This window comes from Heteronotia binoei, chromosome 12 (assembly GCF_032191835.1).
Source record: "Heteronotia binoei isolate CCM8104 ecotype False Entrance Well chromosome 12, APGP_CSIRO_Hbin_v1, whole genome shotgun sequence".
NCBI lineage: Eukaryota > Metazoa > Chordata > Lepidosauria > Squamata > Gekkonidae > Heteronotia > Heteronotia binoei.
Window position 1 is genome coordinate 12240408 of NC_083234.1, and position 24348 is coordinate 12264755.

Here is a 24348-nt window from a genome sequence, read left to right on the forward strand (position 1 = left end):
GCCATCACCTCTGGTGGCAGTGAATTCCACGTGTTAATCACTCTTTGGGTGAAGAAGTACTGTTCAGCAATTTCAATGAGTTTCCATGAATTCTTCTATTGTGAGAAAGGGTGAAAAGGACTTCTTTCTCTACCTTCTCTATCCCATGCATAATCTTGTAAACCTCTGAGGACAATCAGGTCCCTCTGGCTGAGGATGGCAGTTTTCCTCTGAAAAGAGGACGTTTCTAGCCCAGGGGGTCCCTTTTTGAGCCATGGGGCACCTTTGGAATTCTGACACCTCATGGTGGGCACAGCCACAAAATGGCTGCCGCAGTTTAACTTTGTCTTGTGGTGGCAGCTGATGCCAAAGCACTGTTCTCAAAAATCAGTGCAGCCAATCAATCTCCAGTGGCCAATCAGGTCATCCTGGGCAAAGACCGCCTCTAGCCCCACCCATTTACTAAAAAAACTTGGCGGGCATCAGGAATGGTGCTGGTGGGCGCCATGATGCCCACTGGTGCCACAATGGGGACCCCTGTTCTAGCCTCTCTCATGGTAGACTTTGGTTTCTCCTCCAGCCTATTGTTATGTAGGCACATCAGAGAAGGGGGTGGGGAATTGTACTGCCAGTGAGAAGCCGGGCTTTCGTACCTTTTTGGATTATTTCATGAGCAATTTTTCCTTATCCGGAGACAGGCCTTCACTCAGCGACATTGATCGCTCTTTGCCAATCTTCACCCCAAATTCCAAACACCACCAAAAAGATAAAAATAAAAGGGAAACAGAATACAGTGCGCCACTTCCGTATGTGGATTTGGCAGCTCTGGGTAGGGCCGCTTGCTCCGTTATTATCTCTGCGTAGGTTAGTGCGTGTTGCAGTCCGGATCTTTTCTGCTCGATGTGCACATTTTAACCAGGAATAGTTTTCAAGGGTAGTTGTGTTGCTCTGCAGTAGAAGAGTCCAGTAGAACCTTAGAAGCTGATGAGATTTTCAGGGGATCAACTTTTTTTGAGAGTCAAACCCAGGGGTGGCCAAACTGTGGTTCGGGAGCCACATGTGATTCTTTCACACATATTGAGTGGCTCTCAAAGCCCCCCAGCCTCATCGGTTGACTCAGAGAAAGTATTTCTTTCTTTAAATCACTTCTCCAAACCAACTCTCAAACATCTGACATTCATGTCTTTGCAATTTCCTTCCTTCCTTCCTTCCTTCCTTCCTTCCTTCCTTCCTTCCTTCCTTCCTTCCTTCCTTCCTTCCTTCCTTCCTTCCTTCCTTCCTTCCTTCCTTCCTTCCTTCCTTCCTTCCTTCCTTCCTCCCTCCCTCCCTCCCTCCCTCCCTCCCTCCCTCCCTCCTGTGGCTCTCAAACATCTGACGTTCATGTCTTGCGGCTCTCAAACATCTGCTGTTTATTCTATGTGGCTCATACATTAAGAAATTTTGGCCACCCCTGGTCAAAGCTCTACAAACCCTCGTCTCTGACGAAGGCAGCTTTGACTCTTGAAAACTCATCCTCCAAAAACTGTGTTTATCTCTAAGGTGCGACTGGACTTCAAGCGAGCTGTTTAACAAGAAAGGGGCTGTTGCCACACACGTGTGCATTCTGTGCATGCATGCTGCGCTTCAAGCTCAGGAGCGTCAGGCGTCGCCCAGAATTTGCAACTTCAGCTTTGCAAAATTTTGAGTCCATAGAGCACATGAGGCTTTGGAACACCCTCTAGCCAAAGAAGCCACTTCTGTTTTGTAGGGCACGCTACAGCCACCCCGATGCTCCGGGCGTCGGTGTTCTTCCTTCCTCCTTTCAGTGGATGAAGCTCTCTTCTAAGCTTGCAGTGGTCTCTCCCCTCTGCAGGCAAGCAGGTGGAGACCGCTGCGTGCAACTGAGAAAGCGGCGCCCAATCCTTGACTTGCTGTCACCAGATAATCCACCAGAAGGGCAATCCTGACATTTTCAATCCGCAGAGCAGAACCTGCGATGTAGGGAAGGCCTGGAGCAAAAAGCACAAAAGGGGGCGCTGCAGCTTTGTTTTGCCACAGCTGCACCACATGGGAGCCGGGTGTCCTAACAGGACCTGAAGTCCCTGATTGGCTGGCCCGTGCGATGAAGCTGCCTCAGACTGCAGGTGAAAGGCAGAGTATTTGCTCCCCAATATATCGAATGCTTCGTTTAAAAAAAAATCCTTGTGCATAGCAAACAAAATGGGGTGGCAGGCTTGATGAGGGCACCACTGGAGGGTATCTTGTCCAGAACCCCCAGAAAACCTGGAGCCTATAAGGAAGTTTTTATAGAGGGGAGCACTGAAAGATCTGATCCTCCGCTACCACCAGCAATCAAAAACCCTGCAGCGTAAGAACATCAGAAGAGCCCTGTTAGATCAAACCAGTGAGGGTCCATCTAGTCCAGCCTCCTGTCTCCCACAGTGGCCAACCAGTTCCTCTGGAGGGCCAACAACATGGAGAGAGGCTAAGGCCTTCCCCTGAGAAGAGCCCTGCTGGATTAGACCAGTGAGGGTTCATCTAGTCCAGCCTCCTGTCTCCCACAGTGGCCAACCAGTTCCTCTAGAGGGCCCACAACAGGGCAGAGAGGCCGAGGCCTTCCCCTGAGAAGAACATCAGAAGAGCCCTGCTGGATTAGACCAGTGGTCCGTCTAGTCCAGCCTCCTGTCTCCCACAGGGACCAGCCAGTTCCTCTGGGCAGCCAACAGCAGGGCATAGGGTCCAGGACCTTCACAAGAAGTGCCCGTCTGGATCAGACCAGTGGTCTGCCTAGTCCAGCATCCTGCCTCACGCAGTGGCCAGCCATTTCCGCTGGAGGTCCAACAACAGGGAATAGAGGCTAAGGCCTTCATAAGAAGTGCCTCTGGTCTCATGCCATAGCTAACCAACTCCTCTAGAGCAGGGGTGGCTAACGGTAGCTCTCCAGATGTTTTTTGCCCATCTGATGGGAGTTGTAGGCAAAAAAACATCTGGAGAGCTACCGTTGGCCACCTCTGCTCTAGAGGACTGAGAGGCCAAGGCCTTCCTAAGAACAGAAGAGCCCTGCTGGATCAGACCAACGAGGGTCCATCTAGTCCAGCATCCTGTCTCATACAGTGGTCAACGATTTCTGCCGGAGGTCCAGCAACAGGGCATAGAGGCCAAGGTCTTCCCTGGCACTGGAATTCCGAGGTTGACTGCCTCTGAACGTGGAGGATTTTTATGTGGTCAGCCAGTCCTTAGATTGGCTCTTGCTGCCCCATCGAAGGCTCTTGTAAAACATCCCAAAGTAGTTGCAGTTCCACTGTTGGGAGAGCTCACCGGAGGCCGTCTTGTTCCCCTGCAGAACAGGGGGTTCTAGCGGGGAGATGCCGCCATGCTTTGAATTACTGTGTAATAACTACGGGGTGTTCCACCAGTGATGGATGTAGCAGGTTTGTATATTTTCAACAAATAAAGAGATTTTATGTAAGTTAGGAATGCTATTGTGTCTGTCTTTTTTATCCCCCTGTGGCGGAACTGGCCCGATTCTGCCTTCAGACCCGGTCCCGTCAGCTCCCTATGGAGTCGCCAACTCCTGGAGGGAGCTATTTCTCCTCCTGCCCCTTGGGCTCGCTGCCACCACCTGCTCAGTCTCGGGGTTCCGATTGAGAGGAACAGGACTCCCAATCCCCCTCTCCGGCTATGAGGCTAGGCCTCCAGGTCCTCTGCCACCCTGCACTTGGGTTTCACAGAGACCTTAGCGCTTCTTTGGGGCACCCCTGGAGGATTGGCACCTTATCCAACTGCATGCCTTCCCCCTTCCCCGGGGCCCCCTTCTTAACACAGCGTGGTCTAAAGCGGTCGGGGATCTATGTGGTACAGAGATAGACTGCCAGCATTTAAAACAGAAAAAACATTTATTTAAAAGAGACAAATATAGGAAAAGAAAAACACAAAACAAAAACAGTTGCATTTAAAAAGTTAGCACAGCACAGCACAGCACAGCAAACAGCATAACAAAGGAAAGTTGTTTATAAACGCTTTCTACTGTCCCTGGTCTAGACTTGTCCTGTCTTGAGAATTACTTACGTTGCCTTGCTGCCTGGAGCCTCCCAGGCAGGAGCTCACAGGCAAGCAGCCTCCCTTCCCGAGCGCCTGCTGCAAACTGAGAAACTCTTCCTGCCTAGCACATGGCAAGAACAACAGCCCTTCCTGCCTCTCTAGGAGACTTTCCCCCTAGCGTTGTTGGTTTGGCTCTGGAAGGGAGGGGGGGAGTGAGGGGAAGGCTACAAAGCCTGCTGAATGGATTTACTGATCCCCGCCTTTTTGGATGAAGCACCAACACTCTCAGATGGCGTTTCTCCACACTTCCCCCTCCTTAAATTCTGAGCCGGAGGGGTTGCCTCCTACAGAGGTAACCCCGTAGCAGAATCCAAACAAACAAGGAGAAACCCATTAACCAAAATATTATACAAACATTCAGGTATTTCTCCAATAATACACAAAGTCCAGCACCGTAGGTGCCCATGTCCTTTCTGGACAAAACGTTGCATGGCTGCATGCAGCAGGAATGTCCAGTCTTTAAGATGTACTCCTCCATCTCCCAGGACCACCTCTGGAGTTTGGTGCTCTCCCTCCGTTGCTGCTGTTGCTGGGGTGAGTGGTCCATCAAAGGAGGAAATCCCTGGCCCCACATATGGCGTTGGAAACTGCCCAGTTCCCACACAGTTGCTCCTTCTTTATCCCTCATTGGTGGAATGTTCCCTCTGTCCACTCTGTCCTCCCAGAAAACTACCTCTGGGGCTCCAAACAATTGCTGTCCCAGCTTCTTTTTGTCTCCTTCCTTCCTACCTCTATGCAACACCATGGACCTCGCAGAGACTGGCTGTGGTACATCCACCTGCACCACTTGAACTGCCTTTCCCGTCTTCTCCATAGCCACCACATAAGTAGCATCGCCCAGGTCATCCACAATCACATGGGGTCCCTCCCAGTCCACTTTCCGTTCACCAGTATGAAGTGGCAGGGAAACCATCACCCTATCCCCTGTCTCAACTTCTGAGAACTCCACTTCCTGGTCCCTTGCCAACTCACACAGTGGTTCCAGCCTCGGGTCACTTTGAACCTCAGACAGGAACATTTCTGGCTGCCCCAGACTTCCTATCATCTGTTCCTTCAAGCCACCCCTAGTCCCACTGTTTCCAGAACACTTAGCCAAAGTTGGATCTGGGTTCTCCGCCCCCTCAGTTGCTTTTTCAGTGTCAGCCAACTGAGCTCCTTCCTGCCTGGAAGGGTCCACAGCATGCTGCTGCCCTTGTGGAAATTGGCACCCCACTTCCCATTGGGCACACCCTCCTGCAGGGTTTGAGACAGACTGGTCCTCCCCCTCCCTGGTTGGTGGTGAGGTGGCTTCCCTAAAGTTGCCCTCCTCCCCCCACCTTCCCCTGAGGGTTTGGCTTGGGTTCTCAGTCCCCTCGGTTGGTTTTTCAGCACTACCAAACTGACCCCCTTCCTGCCTGGAAGGTCCCACAGCTTCCCAGGACTCCTGTCTGCCCTGCTTCAAGACGACCTGTTTTGAGAGCATCTCGGACGATCCCACTTCCTGATCCACAGCTACTTGGTGAACCGGTTCCAACCTAAGGCCGCTCCGGACCCCCTTCTGGAACCGCTCCCGTTCCCCCAAGCCTTCAGCTATGTGCTCCTCTGAGCCCACATTAGCCTTGCTGCTCTCAGAACCTCCTGTGAAATCTCCACTCTCCACCTCGGTCTCTTCAGCTTGCACATCCTTTATGCTAGACAGGTTCCCTTCCTCGCTAGGAACATCCACAGCCTCTTGCTGCACTTGGGGAAAGCTACACCCCTCTTCCCCTTGGGAACACCCTACTCCAGGGCTTGAGACAGGCTGGCCCTCCCCCTCCTGGGTGACTGCCCTCTCTTCGTCCTCAGTAACCTGGGCTATTTCCCCCTCCCTGGTTGGTGGTGAGGTGGCTTCCTTAAAGTTGCCTTCCTCCTCCCACTTCCCCCTGGGGGTTTGGCTGCGGGGTACAGCCTTGATAGAGTACTGGCCAACCACCAAATCCCGGCCCAATAACACTGGAACTGTTTGTTCCTTCATTACCCCACATTCAGAATAGGATTTACCTTCTTGTGGAGCCAGACCCCTGAACTGCTTTCGGGAGTGGTCTGGCCCCAGTTTAAACCTTTTAAATACAGTGGCTCTATAGGCCGCAAAAGTTATCCCCCCATCTTCCATAGGCATGCTGTAATAGATGGCTGAAAGCTCTCCAGTCAGGTTGCTACAGAGGTAAGACATATAGTCCTCCTCTGCAATCCCCCACTGTTTGGCTGCCCTCTCAAAGTTGGAGAGGTATATGGAGGGGTCTTCTCCCTCTTGGTACACTGCAAAGTCCTTGGGGGTGACTTGGATCTCTTTGCTTAGTTCAGCTTCCAGACGTAGCACCTCAAGCTCATGGCGACGTTGCTCTTCCCGCTCCCGTCGGCGGGTCTCAGCTCCCTCTCTGCTTGTCTCAGCTCCCTCTCTCTTTGTCTTTCCTCTCTCTCTCGTTCCTCCTGTCTGCGCTCTTGGTACGCCTTGGTACGTATTCTTGCCAGTTCCAACCGTAGCCGCAAGAGTTCTTCTGACTGGGTGGGGAACACTTTTGCAAGTGCCCCTGCATGCTGATGATACTCCAACAGGAGGTCTTGCATATCTACTACAGTCATGTTGTCACACTCCAGCTTGTGCTTTGCACACTCTTCCTGGAGCTGTGGCTTTGTCATCTCCAGGATTTCCAGCCTCTTAGCACGCTCCATCCTAACTAAACTGAACTTTCCCTATTCCAGTTGACCCGAAAATAAAACAAAACCTCTGTTGCTTCCTCTGGGTGCTTGCACATATCAAAAACCAAAAATGCCTGGCCAATCAAGTTCTCTGTTTGTTCTCATCCCACCGCTGCCGCCAAGTGTGGCGGAACTGGCCCGATTCTGCCTTCAGACCCGGTCCCGTCAGCTCCCTATGGAGTCGCCAACTCCTGGAGGGAGCTATTTCTCCTCCTGCCCCTTGGGCTCGCTGCCACCACCTGCTCAGTCTCGGGGTTCCGATTGAGAGGAACAGGACTCCCAATCCCCCTCTCCGGCTATGAGGCTAGGCCTCCAGGTCCTCTGCCACCCTGCACTTGGGTTTCACAGAGACCTTAGCGCTTCTTTGGGGCACCCCTGGAGGATTGGCACCTTATCCAACTGCATGCCTTCCCCCTTCCCTGGGGCCCCCTTCTTAACACAGCGTGGTCTAAAGCGGTCGGGGATCTATGTGGTACAGAGATAGACTGCCAGCATTTAAAACAGAAAAAACATTTATTTAAAAGAGACAAATATAGGAAAAGAAAAACACAAAACAAAAACAGTTGCATTTAAAAAGTTAGCACAGCACAGCACAGCACAGCAAACAGCATAACAAAGGAAAGTTGTTTATAAACGCTTTCTACTGTCCCTGGTCTAGACTTGTCCTGTCTTGAGAATTACTTACGTTGCCTTGCTGCCTGGAGCCTCCCAGGCAGGAGCTCACAGGCAAGCAGCCTCCCTTCCCGAGCGCCTGCTGCAAACTGAGAAACTCTTCCTGCCTAGCACATGGCAAGAACAACAGCCCTTCCTGCCTCTCTAGGAGACTTTCCCCCTAGCGTTGTTGGTTTGGCTCTGGAAGGGAGGGGGGGAGTGAGGGGAAGGCTACAAAGCCTGCTGAATGGATTTACTGATCCCCGCCTTTTTGGATGAAGCACCAACACTCTCAGATGGCGTTTCTCCACACCCCCCGCTCCCCCCTGCCTGACTCTCTCTCTCTCTCACTGATGGGCATGTAATAAAATGAACACAAAATAAAAATTCTGCTCTGCTCTGGTTCTGTGGGTTGCAGGGCTTTTTTTGTAGCAGGAGCTCCTTTGCATATTAGGCTACCCCCCTGATGTAGCCAATCCTCTTAAGAGCTTACAGGGCTCTGCTTACAAGGGCCTACTGTAAGCTCACAGAGGATTGGCTACATCTGCGGGGGGTGTAGCCTAATAGGCAAAGGAGTTGGGACGGTGGCTCCGTGGTAGAGCATCTGCTTGGGAAGCAGAAGGTCCCAGGTTCAATCCCTGGCATCTCCAAAAAAGGGTCCAGGCAAATAGGCGTGAAAAACCTCAGCTTGAGACCCTGGAGAGCCGCTGCCAGTCTGAGAAGACAATACTGACTTTGATGGACCAAAGGTCTGTCTGATTCAGTATAAGGCAGCTTCATATGTTCATGAGTTACTGCTACAAAAAAAAAGCCCTGGTAGGTTGCATTTGGGAAAGAGCCCTGCGGCGTAGAGTGGGAAAGCTGCAGTACTGCAGTCTGAACTCTCTGCTCACGACCTGAGTTCAATCCCAGCAGAAGCTGGGTTTTCAGGTAGCCAGCTCGAGGTTAACTCAGCCTTCTATTTTTTCGAGGTTGGCAAAATGAGTACCCAGCTTGATGGGGGGGAAAGTGTAGATGACTGGGGAAGGCAGTGGCAAGGAAAGGAAAGGAAAGGTCCCCCGTGCAAGCACCAGTCGTTTCTGACTCTGGTGTGACATTGCTTTCACAACGTTTTCACGGCAGACTTTTTACGGGGTGGTTTGCCATTGCCTTCCCCAGTCATCTCCGCTTTCCCCCCAGCAAGCTGGGGACTCATGTGACCGACCTCGGAAGGATGAAAGGCTGAGTCAACCTTGGGCCGGCTACCTGAACCAGCTTCCGCTGGGATCGAACTCAGTTCATAAGCAGAGAGTTCAGATCACAGTACTGCAGTACTGCTGCTTTACCACTCTGCAAACCACCCTGTAAAAAGTCAGCCGTGAAAAAGTGAAAGCAACATCACCCCAGAGTCGGAAACGACTGGTGCTTGCACAGGGGACTACCTTTGCCTTTTTACTTTTGGTTGCATTTATTCTGAATAGGGTGCAGTAGGTTAACCAGGGGGGAGGGGGAGTTCAGTGCAGCCTCTGGATTTGTAAGATTTGTATGCCCTTTCTTCCTCTTACAACCTTAAAAAAAAAGTCACTAGCCAGTTTGGTGTAGTGGTTATGTGCGCGGACTCTTATCTGGGAGAACCAGGTTTGATTCCCCGCTCCTCCAATTGCACCTGCTGGAATGGCCTTGGGTCAGCTATAGTTCTTGCAGGAGTTGTCCTTGAAAGGGCAGCTGCTATGAGAGCCCACTCAGCCCGACCCACCTCACAGGGTGTCTGTTGTGGGGGGAGAAGATATAGGAGATTGTGAGCCGCTCTGAGTCTCTGCTTCAGAGAGAAGGGCGGGGTATAAATCTGCAATTCTTCTTCTTCTCCCTCCCTACCTCTCAAACATCCGACATTCACGTTTTGTGACTCTCAGACATCTGGTGTTTATTCTGTGTGGCTTTTATGTTACAGAAGTTTGGCTACCTCCCAAAGTGGCCATTTCCTCCAGGTGAACTGAAATCCGCTGTAATCCCAGGAGATCTCCAGCCACCACCTGGAGAATGGCAACTCTAGTTTCAGACTCACAAGGACTGTGCTTCAACGAGCCCTTTACTCAGATGTAAGCTCTGCTAAATCCAACAGTCCCAGTGAAGCATCCACAAGACTGCATCCAGATTGTCAGAACCGGGAAGGAAATGTTGAGAGGTGGGATCAGTCCAGAAATATGGGTGGCTCTGATTTGATTGGGGGGTGGGGGGGTGGGAAGACACACTTTCTGTTTCAGCTTCCCCATAAGCAATCCATGTAGTCTCTGTAGAGTTTTATATTGGATTTATATCCCACCCTCCACTCCGAAGAGTCTCAGAGCGACTCACAATCTCCTTTCCCTTCCTCCCCAACAGACACCCTGTGAGGTAGATGAAGATATTGGATTTATATCCCGCCCTCCACTCCGAAGAGTCTCAGAGCGGCTCACAATCTCCTTTCCCTTCCTCCCCCACAACAGACACCATGTGAGGTAGATGAAGATATTGGATTTATATCCCGCCCTCCACTTTGAAGAGTCTCAGAGCAGCTCACTATCTTCTTTCCCTTCCTCCCCCACAACAGACACCCTGTGAGGTAGATGAAGATATTGGATTTATATCCCGCCCTCCACTCCGAAGAGTCTCAGAGCAGCTCACTATCTCCTTTCCCTTTCTCCCCCACAACAGACACCCTGTGAGGTAGATGAAGATATTGGATTTATATCCCGCTCTCCACTCCGAAGAGTCTCAGAGCGGCTCACAATCTCCTTTACCTTCCTCCCCCGCAACAAACACCCTGTGAGGTAGATGAAGATATTGGATTTATATCCTGCCCTCCATTCCGAAGAGTCTCAGAGCGGCTCACAATCTCCTTTACCTTCCTCCCCAACAAACACCCTGTGAGGTAGATGAAGATATTGGATTTATATCCCGCTCTCCACTCCGAAGAGTCTCAGAGAGGCTCACAATCTGCTTTCCCTTCCTCCCCCACAACAGACACCCTGTGAGGTAGGTGAAGATATTGGATTTATATCCCGCCCTTCACTCCGAAGAGTCTCAGAGCGGCTCACAATCTCTCCTTTACCTTCCTCCCCCACAACAGACACCCTGTGAGCTGGGTGGGGCTGGAGAGGACTGTCACAGCAGCTGCCCTTTCAAGGACAACCTCTGCCAGGGTGGTGTTGAGAGCCAGCATGGTGTAGGATCCAGGAGAACCAGTTTTGAATTCCTACTCATGCCCTGGAAGCTTGCTGAGTGACCTTGGGTCAGTCACAGTCTAGCCTACCTCACAGAGTTGTTGTGAGGATAAAATGGAGAAGAGAATGATATAAGCTGCTTTGGATCCCTGTTGGGGAGAAAAGTGACATACAAATTAATTAAACAGAATTCTTGTGGCTCCCCCCCCCCCAAAAAAAATCTGGCTCCTACGGCTGTGCATGCAGTAAATTCGCTTCAGAGTGTTAAAGCTGCTGTACTGCAGTCCTAAGCTCTGCTCACGACCTGAGTTCAATCCCTGGCGGAAGCTGGGTTTTCAGGTAGCCAGCTTGAGGTTGTCTCAGCCTTCCATCCTTCCAAGGTCAGTGAAATGAGCACCTGGCTTGCTGGGGGGGAAGTGTAGATGACTGGGGAAGGCAATGGCAAACCACCCTGTAAAAAGTCTGCCATGAAAACGTCATGATGCGACATCACCCCAGAGTCAGAAACAACTGGTGCTTGCACAGGGGACTACCTTCACCTTTTAAAAATAATCCTAAAGGCTCCAGGTTGACTCAGCCTTCCATCCTTCCGAGGTCGGTAAAATGAGTGCCCAGCTTGCTGGGGGGAAAGTGTAGATGACTGGGGAAGGCAATGGCAAACCACCCTGTAAAAAAAGTCTGCCGTGAAAATGTTGTGAAAGCAACGTCACCCCAGAGCTGGAAATGACTGGTGTTTGCACAGGGGACCTTTCCTTTTCCTTTCCTATCCTTTATATCTTCCTTTTTGATTAGTAACCCTCTTTAAAAAAAAAAAAAGTTGCTCTGCATATTTATTGAAACAGGTTGGTCTTTTGTAACATTCAGGACCCTTTTTGCCTTCGCAGCACAGCGGCACAGTTGCCGAACTGAAACTTCTTCAAGCTGTTGGGGTTTGCAGAAATACCATCCCTGTCAGCAAGTCGGTGCCTTCGAACCCAAGATGAGAGAACTTTTAAAGTCTCATCAGAGCTCAGAAAGATGCTTATGCAGCTTTTAGCTTCTCTCTTGCTTAGCTGGGGAGAGAAATTGTGAGGTCTGCTCCAAGTCTCGATGAAATCAGCGTTTAGAGGCCAAAACCGTCTTCAGCAGGCTCATTTTTAATTTCAAATCATACCACTTTGTGAATGTTTTGGTACAGAATACAGATTTTTGTGTGGGTTTCTCTGCAAGAGTTTTGAAAAGGGAAAATGAAGTTAGCTTGTGCCCCCTCCCCTTTTTTGGATAGAGCAAGATTTGTGGAAGAAGGCAAAGCAAAGAAGAGTGCACGCGCTGGAAGGGTGTAACTTCAGACCCTAGAATTTCTGGTTGCAAGTGTGGGCTGGCGGGTTGGGAACCTCCCGTGCGGGAAAAGCCCTGTACGGACCGGGGGCTTGGTAATCCTATTAGCTTCTGCCCTGTGCCTGCATTCGGATCTTCAGCACATCTGTTGGATTTGCCAGTGTCGAGGAGATCACCCCTGACACCACCCCACGGATTACATTGATCAGTAACGTTGCATCTTCCAAGCGATCCACAAACATATATGCCAATCTTTATGGTGCCATAAGATGCTTGTCTTAGCAAGGCTGGAGCAATTCCAGAGTAGAACGCTAGGATGCCTTCCTCCCTGTAGATGCAAAACAAGGCATGGAACATGCTCCTGTATTTGATCTCTTGGAAACGGGCATCGATGCTAGGGTTGCCAAGTCCAATTCAAGAAATATCTGGGGACTTTGGGGGCGGAGCCGGGAGACATTGGGGCAGAGCCAGGAGCACGGGTGTGACAAGCAGAATTGAACTCCAAAGGGAGTTCTGGCCATCACATTTAAAGGGACAACACACCTTTTAAAATGCCTTCCTTCCATAGAAAATAATGAAGGATAGGGGCACCTTCTTTTGGGGCTCGTAGAATTTCAATACTTTTGAAACTTGGGGGGGTATTTTGGGGAGAGGCACTAGATGCTATACTGAAAATTTGGCACCTCTACCTCAAAAAACAGCCCCCCCAGAGCCCCCAATACCCACAGATCAATTCCCCATCATTCCCTATGGGACTCGTTCATGGAGGTGCATAATGGCTGTGGGGGTGGGGCTTCCCCCGCCGGCCAGCTGGCTGGGGGAGGGGGGAAGCCTGTAAAACCGGGGGACCCCCCGCTGGGACCTGGGGATTGGGAAGCCTAATCGATGCTTTGGCCTTGAACCTGAAGTCGTGTTTTGGTGAGATCCACGGGGAAAGTCCTGAACTCAGCCACGAGCGAAGCCAGCCCTCCGTACACGAAGGGCTTCCAGCTCAGCGCCGTCATGGCGGCTGCGGGGGAGGAGGAGGGAGCCGGCGGGGACTCCCCCTCCTGCAGGCAGCAGCCTCTCTCTCTCTGGCGCCGTCGTCTTCTTTTTCCTATTCGCTTCTGAGATCTGATGAGATTGGGCTAGCCTGGGCCATCCAGGTCAGGGCGTTCATGTACTTCATAATCTTCTCAACCTTTGTAAAAGAGCTGATGTTGGAACAGCCTCTGCCATAGACCTGCGGAATCTGCTCCCTTTCCCAAGTAAGCCACTCTAGGCTAGATGCTATCATCTCTGGGATAAATCAGGGCCTAAAACTTCTTTCTACTCAATTCTGTCAGCAAAGGGCACCCTAACTCCCTGGGGGATCTCTACACCATCCTCTGGGTTCCTCGTGGCTATCCCAAAGACATCTTATCTCAGAGGGGATACTTCAGTGCCGGATTTAACCCTGTGGAGGCCCCCAGGCTGTCAAAATCTCAGGGGGACCCCCTCACAAAGAGTCGGAACACTGCGGGCACCTTCTCAAAAGCCCCTTTGACAAAGCTGCGGAGGAGAGACAGAGAGAGGCTAATGTGGTGATGCTGCCAGCAGCAGCCGCACCAGACAAGCTGGGCAAAGAGTGGCTCAGTTGCTGGCTGCACGTGCGGGTTGGAAGGGCTGCAAGCAGGGGGGAAACCGGGATGGAAAGCTGGCCCGGCGCCTCCAAAGGTGTGGGGACCCATAGGGCAGTGCCTACTTGGCCTAATAGTTAATCCGGCCCTAAGAACCACACTTGCCAGAAATAAAAAGAGCAACATTGTTGCCCTGAAATAGAACAGCTGCCTTCCCTATCAGCTGAACATTCCATGACATCACTGCACTTCTGCCAATGAGGGGGGAGAGCCTGTGTCAGGAGTATACAAGACATGCCAGCCGCCAGCTGAGCCCAGGGCTGAGATTTAAAAGAACAGCATTCTTGACACCCGTGGCCTAACGATGATAAATTCTTGCATTAAAGAATGAAAGTGCTGAGGGCCTGCCAAATAGATTTTCTGGCAAGCAAAAATAACCGGGCTGACCTCCTTTCCTAATGGATTCTGCTTCTACCAATTGCGCATCTTTCCTCTGGAGACGGAGTGCTAGGCCCGGTGGGATGCTGAAGAATTCCAGACTCTGCAATACGTAGACTCGGGGCACCGGGGGGCAGCAGCTCCGAGTTTGCTTTCTCCTAAGTCAATAAATTGAGTTTGGTCTTTTCTTTTTTTAGTACACGTGAGTCTTTTCCAGGGGAACTTTAACAACTAGAAACACACACACACACACCGTAGATTTGTGCTTTCTACCACTTGTTAATAGAGTTAATTGTTTCGGCATTCATTTTTTTTCTTCTGAAAAGCTTTCTTAATAGTTTAATGACATCTCTCTCTCTCTCTCTCTCTCTCTCTCTCTCACTCACATGCACCCCCCACACACACAAATTCTTCCCAGTGCTCAGCTTTGTTTTCCATCTGCAAAGAAAATGACTCAGAAAACTTTAAATAGCTCCAAAGATGGAGAGACCCTAATAGTCCCTTCCCCCCCACACACATGTTTACAGTGAAGAGCTGGCAGTCTGAGCAGAAAACAGGATCGAGGCTCTGCTTAAATGAAAGAATAGGCATCTAGACCTCATGGTTACAAAGGTCACAAACAATATCCTTGTTTTTAAAGCTCCACAAGACTCCTTTTTGTGGCATCAGGCTCACTTCCCCTCCCACGCCCAATACCGCCCTTCTAGCTTACTTTGCAAATTTCGAGGATGGAAACTGCAGTACTAAAATTGTTCAGAAGATGGCAACATTCTGCAGTAGGCGATTGCTCGTTGAGTCCAGCGGCGCCAGTATCCAATTCTTGTTCTTCAAGTCCAGTGGCACCTTTAAGGCCGACAAAGTTTAAGTCTTGGAATAAGCTTTTGTGTGCATGCACACAAAAGCTTACACCCCAATTAAACTTTGTCGGTCTTAAAAGTGCCACTGGACTCAAATTTTATTCTGTCGCTTTAGACCAGGGGTCCTCAAACTTTTAAAATAGGGGCCAGTTCACTGTCCCTCAGACTGTTGGAGGGCCGGACTGCCATTACTGTACAAGGCCGCGGGCCGTCAGTTCTCCGTCTTCTGCATCTCTCTCCCTTCCCCACACCACACACCCCGGCCTGGGAACTCACCTCACCTCGGTATCACCTCACACTCTGTCTCTGCCGCCTCAGCCCAGTGCCGGAAGTGTGCGTTGCTAACGCGAGTTTAGGTCGAACGTCACTTCCGGTCTGATTTTGCCATCACCCGGCGGGACGCATATACGTCCTCAGTGGGCCGCAGTTTGAGGACCCCTGCTTTAGACCAACACAGCTCCCCACCTAAATCTTTTCTCATTCTTTGTACGGGTATACTGCGTATGGGCCCTGTCCCAGGGTAACCCTGGTCAGTATTTGGATGGGAGAGCACCAAGGAACGCCAGGGTTGCTATGCAGAAGAAGGCAATGGCAAACCATCTCTGAGCATCCTGGCCCCACTGATGGACCTCCTGATGGCGCCTGGGTTTTTTTTTTTTTTTTGCCACTGTATGACCCAGAGTGTTGGACTGGAGGGGCCATTGGCCTGATCTGACATGGCTTCTCTTATGTTCTTATGTCTGATGCAGTGATGCTCATGATTCCTGATGCTTTGGGGACAACAGTGGGAGGGCTTCTGGAGTTCTGGCTCTGCTGGTGGACCTCCTGATGGCCCTGGGTTTTGGCCACTGTGTGACACAAGAGTGTTGGACTGGATGGGCCATTGGCCTGATCCAACATGGCTTCTTTTATGTTCTAATGTCTGATGCAATGATGCTCAGGATTCCTGATGTTTGGGGGACAACAGTGGAAGGGCTTCTGGAGTTCTGGCTCTGCTGGTGGACCTCCTGATGGCCCTGGGTTTTGGCCACTTTGTGACACAGAGTGTTGGACTGGATGGGCCATTGGCCTGATCCAACATGGCTTCTCTTATGTTCTTCTGTGACACAGAGCGTTGGACTGGATGGGCCATTGGCCTGATCCAACAGGGCTTCTCTTATGTTCTTCTGTGACACAGAGCGTTGGACTGGATGGGCCATTGGCCTGATCCAACATGGCTTCTCTTATGTTCTTCTGTGACACAGAGTGTTGGACTGGATGGGCCATTGGCCTGATCTGACATGGCTTCTCTTATGTTCTTATGTCTGATGCAGTGATGCTCATGATTCCTGATGCTTTGGGGACAACAGTGGGAGGGCTTCTGGAGTTCTGGTTCTGCTGGTGGACCTCCTGATGGCCCTGGGTTTTGGCCACTTTGTGACACAGAGTGTTGGACTGGATGGGCCATTGGCCTGATCCAACATGGCTTCTCTTATGTTCCTATGAGCATCTCTTGCCTTTTAAACCTACAGGGGACTTATTGGGGGAGGAATTTCATGGGGGGGGGGTGCCTAACCCATACCTTCTACAAAAGTGTATTTATGCTTTCCAGGAGCTAGTATACAAAGTGGGACAAAAATTATGCAGTATTTGCGGAAGGGTATTGTTTAAGGCTTGTTAACTTCACATTGCAATTATGGTTACCACCAGCTATGCTGGAAGCAGAAGAAACAGATTTGCTATGCTTATGCCAGATCAACAGTCAAGAATGTCAAAATCCTTCACCGGGAACACTCTTTGCCTCTCTGGACTGGTGCGGGGGGGGGGGGGGGCGGGGGGGACATGGATTGTCTGAAATTGCAACCTATCCAGATCGGGGGCTTGAACAATTATCTTTCCCCTCCCCCCCAACATTAGTCAAAATCTATGTCTCGTGTTTCCAGATCTGATGACCGACTGTTAAGAATGTCAAAAATATTCTTATTTATTTATTTAAAATTCTAACCCACCCTCTCTGCAAGCGGACTCAGGGTGGCTGACAATCAATTCAATTCAGACAATAATGAACTACAATTTAAAACCAATAAAATACAATTACAATTTTAAACATTCTATGGTACTCTTCCAATCCAAGAATATCAAAACCAGGTGGGTAAGATTTGTCATTTCTCGTTGGAAGGCCACACCCCTGATGTCACCATTGTTTCAAACAGAGCTTTTTTGTAGGAACTCTCGCATATTAGACAACATCTCCTGATGTCACCATTGTTTGTAGAAAAAGCCCAGCAGGAGCCCATTTACATATTAAGCCACACCCCCAGCGCCAAGTCAGCTGGAACTGCGTTCCTGTGCATTCCTGCTTTTAAAAAAACTCTGCTTATAACAGGACTGACGGAGAGACTGGCAGCAAACTACTCTGGGTCTCCCACCTCAAAAGGGTATTTTACAGCTGCAAAATACAGACAAAGAGAGACCCAAGGGTTTGTACAGCGGCTCTGGCTCAGTGGTAGAGCTTCTCTTTTGGATGCAGAAGGTCCAAAGTTCAGTCCCTGGCACCTCCAGTTAAAAATACCTCTACCGGAGAAACTAAAGCAGGGGTGTCAAACGTGTGGCCCGGGGGCCAAATAAGGCTCCCAGAGGGCTCCTATCAGGCCCGTGAGCGAGTCTGCTTCCTTCTGATGTGCTAACCTTTTAAGCATGTTTTATTTAAAGGGTTTTTTTTAAATCTTTGTGTTTGTCTCAGTCCTTTATAAAGTTTATGCCTCTGCTACCTGGCATGACATTTTATGACACACATGGCCCGACCCAATGAGATCTCATTTATGTCGGATGCGGCCCTCATAACAAGTTAGACCAAGTCCTATGAAGAAAGGTTGAAGGAGCTGGGCATGTTTAGCCTGGAGAGGAGGCGGCTGAGAGGTGATAGGATCACCATCTTCAAGTACTTGAAGGGCTGTCATTTAAAGGATGGTGTGGAATGGTTTTCTGAGGCCCCAGAAGGTAGGACCAGAACCAATGAGTTGAAATTAAATCAAGATTTTCCGGCTCAACACTAGGAAGAACTTCCTGACAGTTAGAGCAGTTCCTCAGTGGAACAGGCTTCCTCGGGAGGTGGTGGGCTCTCCTTCCTTGGAGGTTTTTAAACAGAGGCTAGATGGCCATCTGACAGCAATGAAGATCCTGTGAAATTAGGGGAAGGTATTTGTGAGTTTCCTGCATTGTGCAGGGGGTTGGACTAAATGACCCTGGAAGTCCCTTCCAACTCTATGATTCTATGATTCTAGTTTGATCCCCCTGCCACTTCCAGTCCGAGTAGTCAATACAGACCAAGGGTCTGAGTTGGTATAAAGCAACTTCACGTCTGCATGTGTTCAAGGGATTTGGGCACCTTCCCTGAGAGGAAAGGCATTTGGGGCTTATCAGTTTAAAGGACAAATGACAAAGGGAAGGTATGATAGAAATGTATAAAATTATCCATGGTGGAGAATTCTGCAAGGGCGGTTTCTCTCTCTGCCATCACATTGGTTCTCCAAGTCACCCAGTTGCACTGAGAACATAAGAGAAGCCATGTTGGATCAGGCCAATGGCTCCTCCAGTCCAACACTCTGTTCACACAGTGGCCAAAAAGACAGGTGCATCAAGTGTTCCATTAGAGGGGCCAGGACACCAGAAACCCTCCCACTGTTACCCCCCCTCACCAAATTCCGCATTAATGGGCAGAAGGACTGAGAGAGGAAAGCACTTCTTCCCATTGCACATTGTTAAATGAGGGGAAGTAATCACCACAAAGTAGGCCTGCCAACCTCCAGGTGGTGGCTGGAGATCTCTTGCTATTACAACTAATCTCCAGCGGCAGAGATCAGTTCACCTGGAGAAAATAGCGTCTTTGAAAGATGGATTCTATGGCATTGTATCCCCTGTGCCTTTAAATCTGTGCAGGCTTAAAAGAAGCCTGCAGACTGCCTGTGTTTCGGACTCTGTGTGTGCCTTTAAATCTGAGCAAGAGGAAAGCTGAATGGGCAGGGTGAGTAGGCAGAGCTATGTAGGTCTTTCCCTGCATGAAGCATGTGAGAAAGAAAGAGAAGCCTGCAGAGTCCCTCTGTTTGTTTGGAGGAAAACTCCACTCCCTAGAGTGCTCTGCTTTCATTTTCCTGTCTGAAGAAGTTGGTTGAAATACAGCAGATGGTTACATTCAGCAACTCCCATGAGTAAATTGCCCAAGTGAGTTCACAAAACAGCGTGCTTGCAAACTGTGTTTATATTAGCTGCTTTGTGTGTGTGAGAGTGTGTGTGCCTGTTCACTTTCATTTAGTGGAAGTGCAGCTGCTGGGGGGGGGTTAAGGAAATAAAGACTGTATTCAGGGGAACTGCACTGCTGTATTTTTATTTATTTGTTTTAGGGAATGGGAAAGTCTTCTGGCTCCACACCCAAAGCCCCCAGATATTTTCTGAGTTGGACCTGGCAAACCCTACACGAATGGGGACTTGAACCTGGGTCCAACACTATTCTGCACTGGTTCTCTACTGGCTATTAAAAAAAATTAACCCAAACATGCTGCTCTTCCAGGCACTCGAGTACTTGGAAATCAATGCTCCTGTGTGTGTTTAGAGTTGCAATGTGTGTCAGAAGCAGCTTCCCTGCAGGAACTGTTGACTCTTTAAAAGGGTTGTGAAAGGAGAGAGTATTCCTACCTAAAATTGGTGAAAATCTTTTTTTGAAAAAAACAAATTATATATGTCCTTACTTGTTAGGATTGCCAATCCCTGGGTGGGATAAAACAGGAAAAAGGGGAGAACACAGTAAATGGGATAGGCAATAATTTAGTCTGCCACTAAATTCTTTGAACTCCTACTTGAGCGTGTTGAGCAAATTGCTGCAAAAAGAAGGGTCTGCTCAACATTAATTTTTTTTTAAAAAATATTAATCATTAAGAAAATAAGAGCATATGACCATCTAAAGAACAGCATGCCTATTATATTCAAGGAAGCTTTAGGCCAGCAAACTCCAGAAGGCTCGTAGCATCTGGTTGAATGTATCAGTTTGAACTGGCTGTGGCTCCTATATGTTGGAGAGCCAGTTTGGTGTAGTGGTTAAGTGTGCGGACTCTTATCTGGGAGAACCGGGTTTGATTCCCCACTCCTCCGCTTGCACCTGCTGGAATGGCCTTGGGTCAACCATAGCTCTGGCAGAGCTGTCCTTGAAAGGGCAGCTGCTGTGAGAGCCCTCTCCAGCCCCACCCACCTCACAGGGTGTCTGTTGTGGGGGAGGAAGGTAAAGGAGATTGTTAGCCGCTCTGAGACTCTTTGGAGTGGAGGGCAGGATAGAAATCCAATATCTTCTTCTTCTAAAAATGTACACAAGTACTTTGTAGTGATTGAGAGTAAAGATGTAATAAGAAGAATCATGAACATGGGTCAGTACTAATGGCTGTTACTCCTGAAAAAAACATAGAAAGACATTACTCCTGAGGAAGTCTATTGATGAAATGGGCCTATATCCGAGTGTTCATTGACCTTTTTTGCAATATGGATATGTTAATATTGGACCTCTTTAACAACATGAAACATGCCTAATTTACAATATGAAACATGACTTTTTTGCAATATGGAAATATTAATATTGGACCTCTATTGGAATATGAAGTATGCCTAATTTTCAATATGAAATATATGAATGAATATTTATTATGATATGAAGTTTGTAAATTTTAAAATGTTGTGCATTAAAATATATGAGAGGTTTTTTTTAATTGGTTATTATATTCTTTGTTTATCATCACAGTAGTTTCACTTGCCAATCCCCAGGTGGGAGCAGGGGATCCTCTGGTTTGGAGGGCCCCCCGCACTTCAGGGTCATCAGAAATCGGGGGGGGGGATGTCTGCTGGGTATTCCATTATTCCCTATGAAGATCCCATAGGGTATAATGGAGAATTGATCCACGGGTATCTGGGGCGGCTGTTTTTTGAGGTAGGGGCACCAAATTTTCAGCATAGCATCCAGTGCCTCCCCTCAAAACACCCTCCGAGTCTCAAAAAGATTGGACTTGGGGGTCGAATTTTATGAGCCCCCAAAGAACATCCCCCTATCCTTCATTTCCAATGGAGGTCCCTTTAAATGTAATGGCCAGAACTCCCTTGGAGTTCAATGATGCTTGTCACAACCTTTCTCCTGGCTCCACCCCCAAGGTCTCCTGGCTCCACCCCCAAAGTCCCCAGATATTTCTTGAATTGGACTTGGGAAGCCTATGACTTGTATATTAACGCACTATCACTCTTGCAGGGGGCTCGAACTCCGAGTGTGAGTTTGCAAAAGCGTGAAAGAAAGATAATAAATCGCGCCGGGAAGGAGAAAACAACAACACTAAGCAACCACTCGTCAACAACAACCCGACGCTGACGTTTGCCTAGAACTCCTAAACGGGGACTTCTTTCTCTTCTCAAGTCCCGGCGCAGGCGGCAAAGATCAGACTGGCGAGTCACCAAACGACGACGGAACCCGGTGAAGCGCCTCAGCGGAGGAATCCTCTCCGGGGGAGGCAGGACCGACGGAAGGGGGAAAAAAAAAAAAAACAACCAACCCACCCCTCCGAATCCCCGATCCCGAAGGAAACGAGTCCCGGGCCCGCCGGAAAGACCCGAGCGCCGCCGAAGCGAGCCGAGCCGAGCCGGGGCCTGCCTGAGGGAAGCCGGCGGGGACCGTTGGCCTGAGGAGACTCTTCGTCGACCAGCGGCCGCTTCGGGGCCACGACGAGACCCGAGAAGAGGAGAAGCGGCCCGAGAAGGACCACCGGCGGCCTCCGCAGCGCGACGCCTCTTCCCCCCACCGCGTCAGAAACCGAATTGGGATCCGAATTCGAAGTTCTCCCCAGGCCCAGCCGGGGCTTCGCGTGGGAAGGAGGGAGCGGGCCGGGCCGGGCCGGGGGAGAGGCGCCGCTTGAGTGGGCACGATGAGGCGCCGGGGGGCCTAAGGAGGGCCGAGCGGGGCCTTCCTCCTCCTCCTCCCGATGGGCCCCGCGCTGAAGAGGGGGCGCTCTGGGGGGCAGCCCCGCATTGGGCCGCAGTGAGCCCCCGCCTCGCTTCTCCCTCAGTCGCAGGGGAACCTCTGCTTCCTCCATTGGCTGAGGCTCCTCCCTTGGGGAGGAGAGGGAGAGCGTGCTTTGCCAGGCTCTCTCAATCGCACAGCAGAGCTGCTGAGCCAAGCCTCTCTTCTGCTGGCGCAGTGAGCTTCTGCCTCAGTCACACAGAGCAAAGCCTCTGTTTTTTTCCACTGGCTGAGGCGCCTCCCTTGGGGAGGAGAGGGAGAGCGTGCTTTGCCAGGCTCTCTCAATCGCACAGCAGAGCTGCTGAGCCAAGCCTCTCTTCTGCTGGCGCAGTGAGCTTCTGCCTGGCTTCTGCCTCAGTCACACAGAGCAAAGCCTCTGTTTTTTTCCACTGGCTGAGGCGCCTCCCTTGGGGAGGAAGGTGGGGGGGAGGCCGAGCTAGTTTTTCCAGGCGCTCTCAGTTGCACAGCAGAGCCTCTCTTCCTTCTATTGGCACAGTGAGGCTCTGCCTCACTTCTCCCTCTCTCCTTTCTGCAGGGCCTACAATGAACCCCCTTCTCTAAAAAAGAGGTTGGGGAGGGCTGGTCTGCCCTTTTCCCCCCTCCCTCCATTGTATTGGGAGGGGGCATAGCTTCTACTCGACTTGCACTCAAGAAGAGGGACCCCCCCCCCCCCAGTGTGTAGAAGCTGCTTTTCCAAAAAAGACAACCTGAGTCAAGGCCCTTTGGGGCATCCTAAATTGTAATAGCCACGGGTTCGGCTCAGAAGGACTCACCCCCAGGGACCCCAGAAGGGATCATTTCTGTGCCTTAGGCAGGTGCTTGGGGGGCAGAGGGAGTGGAATTGGCAGTTCTCAAGTGGGCATTGAACCCCAGAGGGTATTAGGCAGGGTGCCTTGTCACTCAGAGGGGAGAGGAAGGAGAGAGATTAAAACCCCCAAAAGGAAAAGTTTGTTTTTTGTGGGGGAAGGGGAAGAAGAACTGTTCCCTCTGTTTACCTTCTCACTGCGGGGCATCTTTACGACTTGAGAAAAGTTACAGCGCTTGGTAGTGACTGTACGCGAGGGTCCAGCAATAACCTGGAGCAGATGCCTTTCTCTGTCTGACAGTTACCGTCTTGAAAACGCCAGCATTTCAGCGAGTTTGCCTTCCTCCTCCTTCAAAGCAGTGGCAACAGCGAGATCTTTGGCAGCGCTGAATCATGTCTCTGAAGGCCTTCTCCCTTGTGTTTTGTGGGGGCAAGGTTCTGTCTAGAGGGAGCTCCTTGCGGGTTTTTGGAAGCTGTCCCTGAGATGGATCTCTTTGGCAACTGTGAAGAACCACGTTGTTGTTGTTGTTGTTCTTAGTTGAGTTTGTCTTCTGAACCTCTTTTGGAGTAAAGCTGGATTCTGAACTTGAGCGTGTGCATACGGGAAAGGGATGAGTGACATACATTGAAATCGCTTGTACAATGCAGATTGGTTGAAAAATTGTCTCCTTGCCAAGGGCTCCAATGAGTGGCACACAGTCCGCAATCACGGACAGGTCAGTATGATTTTTTTTGAGCACCTACCCCCACCCTTATTTGATTGACAGTTGGTTGTTAATCTTCTGACTATGTGAAATGTGCAAAGGCCCAGCTAAATAAAGTTGGAATTTATTTTTGGAAATGACAAGGCCTCTTCAGATCTGCTGATAATCAAACTATCCTAGTTAGATTTGGAATTCAAATTCTGACTTGCTAATTTGCTTTTCAAGGCTCCCAGTCGGTTGCTCTGAATGTATTGTGTATGAATCTCTGGCATTCAGTGTGTGTGTGGGGGGGGGGGGCGGGGTTGAGTGCTGTTTGGAAGAATCTCTTAATTTGAACTTTGTAAAATTTTCTTGCTTTTGAGGTTGCAAAATATTTAGACTTTGGTAGGAGGGTCTTTCTGGCTTAAGTATGAAAGTGTACCTAATACATTGGCTTGTTAGCTTACCAAACAGCACATTCACGTTCTTTAGTCATATGGAAGCTAGACTCGGTTTCTGTCATCTGTGGTATTGTTTTGTGGTATATCAACATGTAACTTGTCTAGGTTCTCCAGGATTGGATGTTGACATGAATCCTTGCTGTAGAGGAGAAATCTGTTATTAGTATGCTCTATTCACTCTTTTATCCCCACTGCTGCCCTTGCCTGGACCTCTGTTGGCTTCCCTCCCTTATCTTTGGATTCCATTACACTGCTTCCTCACCCTATCCCCCCCCCCCCCCTTGTAAAACAACAAACCCTGGTGGCTTGGAGAAATAGGCAGGTCTGGAAACTAAAAGATCTGTCTGTCCTGTTCCCCTGCACAAGGTAAGATGACCTGTTGAGCTGAGGTTTCTCAACTTTTGGGTTTCCAGAGGAAGTTTCATATGGTAGGTTTTATTTGTTAACTCGAGTGTTTCTAATCCTTTCCAATCCAGTAGGCAGGATAACAAATATCAACTAAAAACACAGGAAATGTCATATCTTCAAATAGTGGAGCTCAAAAACACCAACATAAAG

The 24348-nt window shown here is 49.9% G+C and overlaps 1 protein-coding gene across 1 annotated transcript in view; it reads left to right on the forward strand.

Annotated features, from left to right (window-relative positions):
- The first annotated feature begins 22946 nt into the window (after window positions 1-22946).
- Window positions 22947-24348, forward strand: part of ARHGEF12 (Rho guanine nucleotide exchange factor 12) — a 124134-nt gene continuing 122732 nt past the window's right edge. The window contains exon 1 of the mRNA XM_060251846.1: window positions 22947-23362. Coding sequence (XP_060107829.1) covers window positions 23331-23362 — 32 coding nt within the window. The 5' untranslated portion in view covers window positions 22947-23330. The remainder of the gene's footprint in view (window positions 23363-24348) is intronic.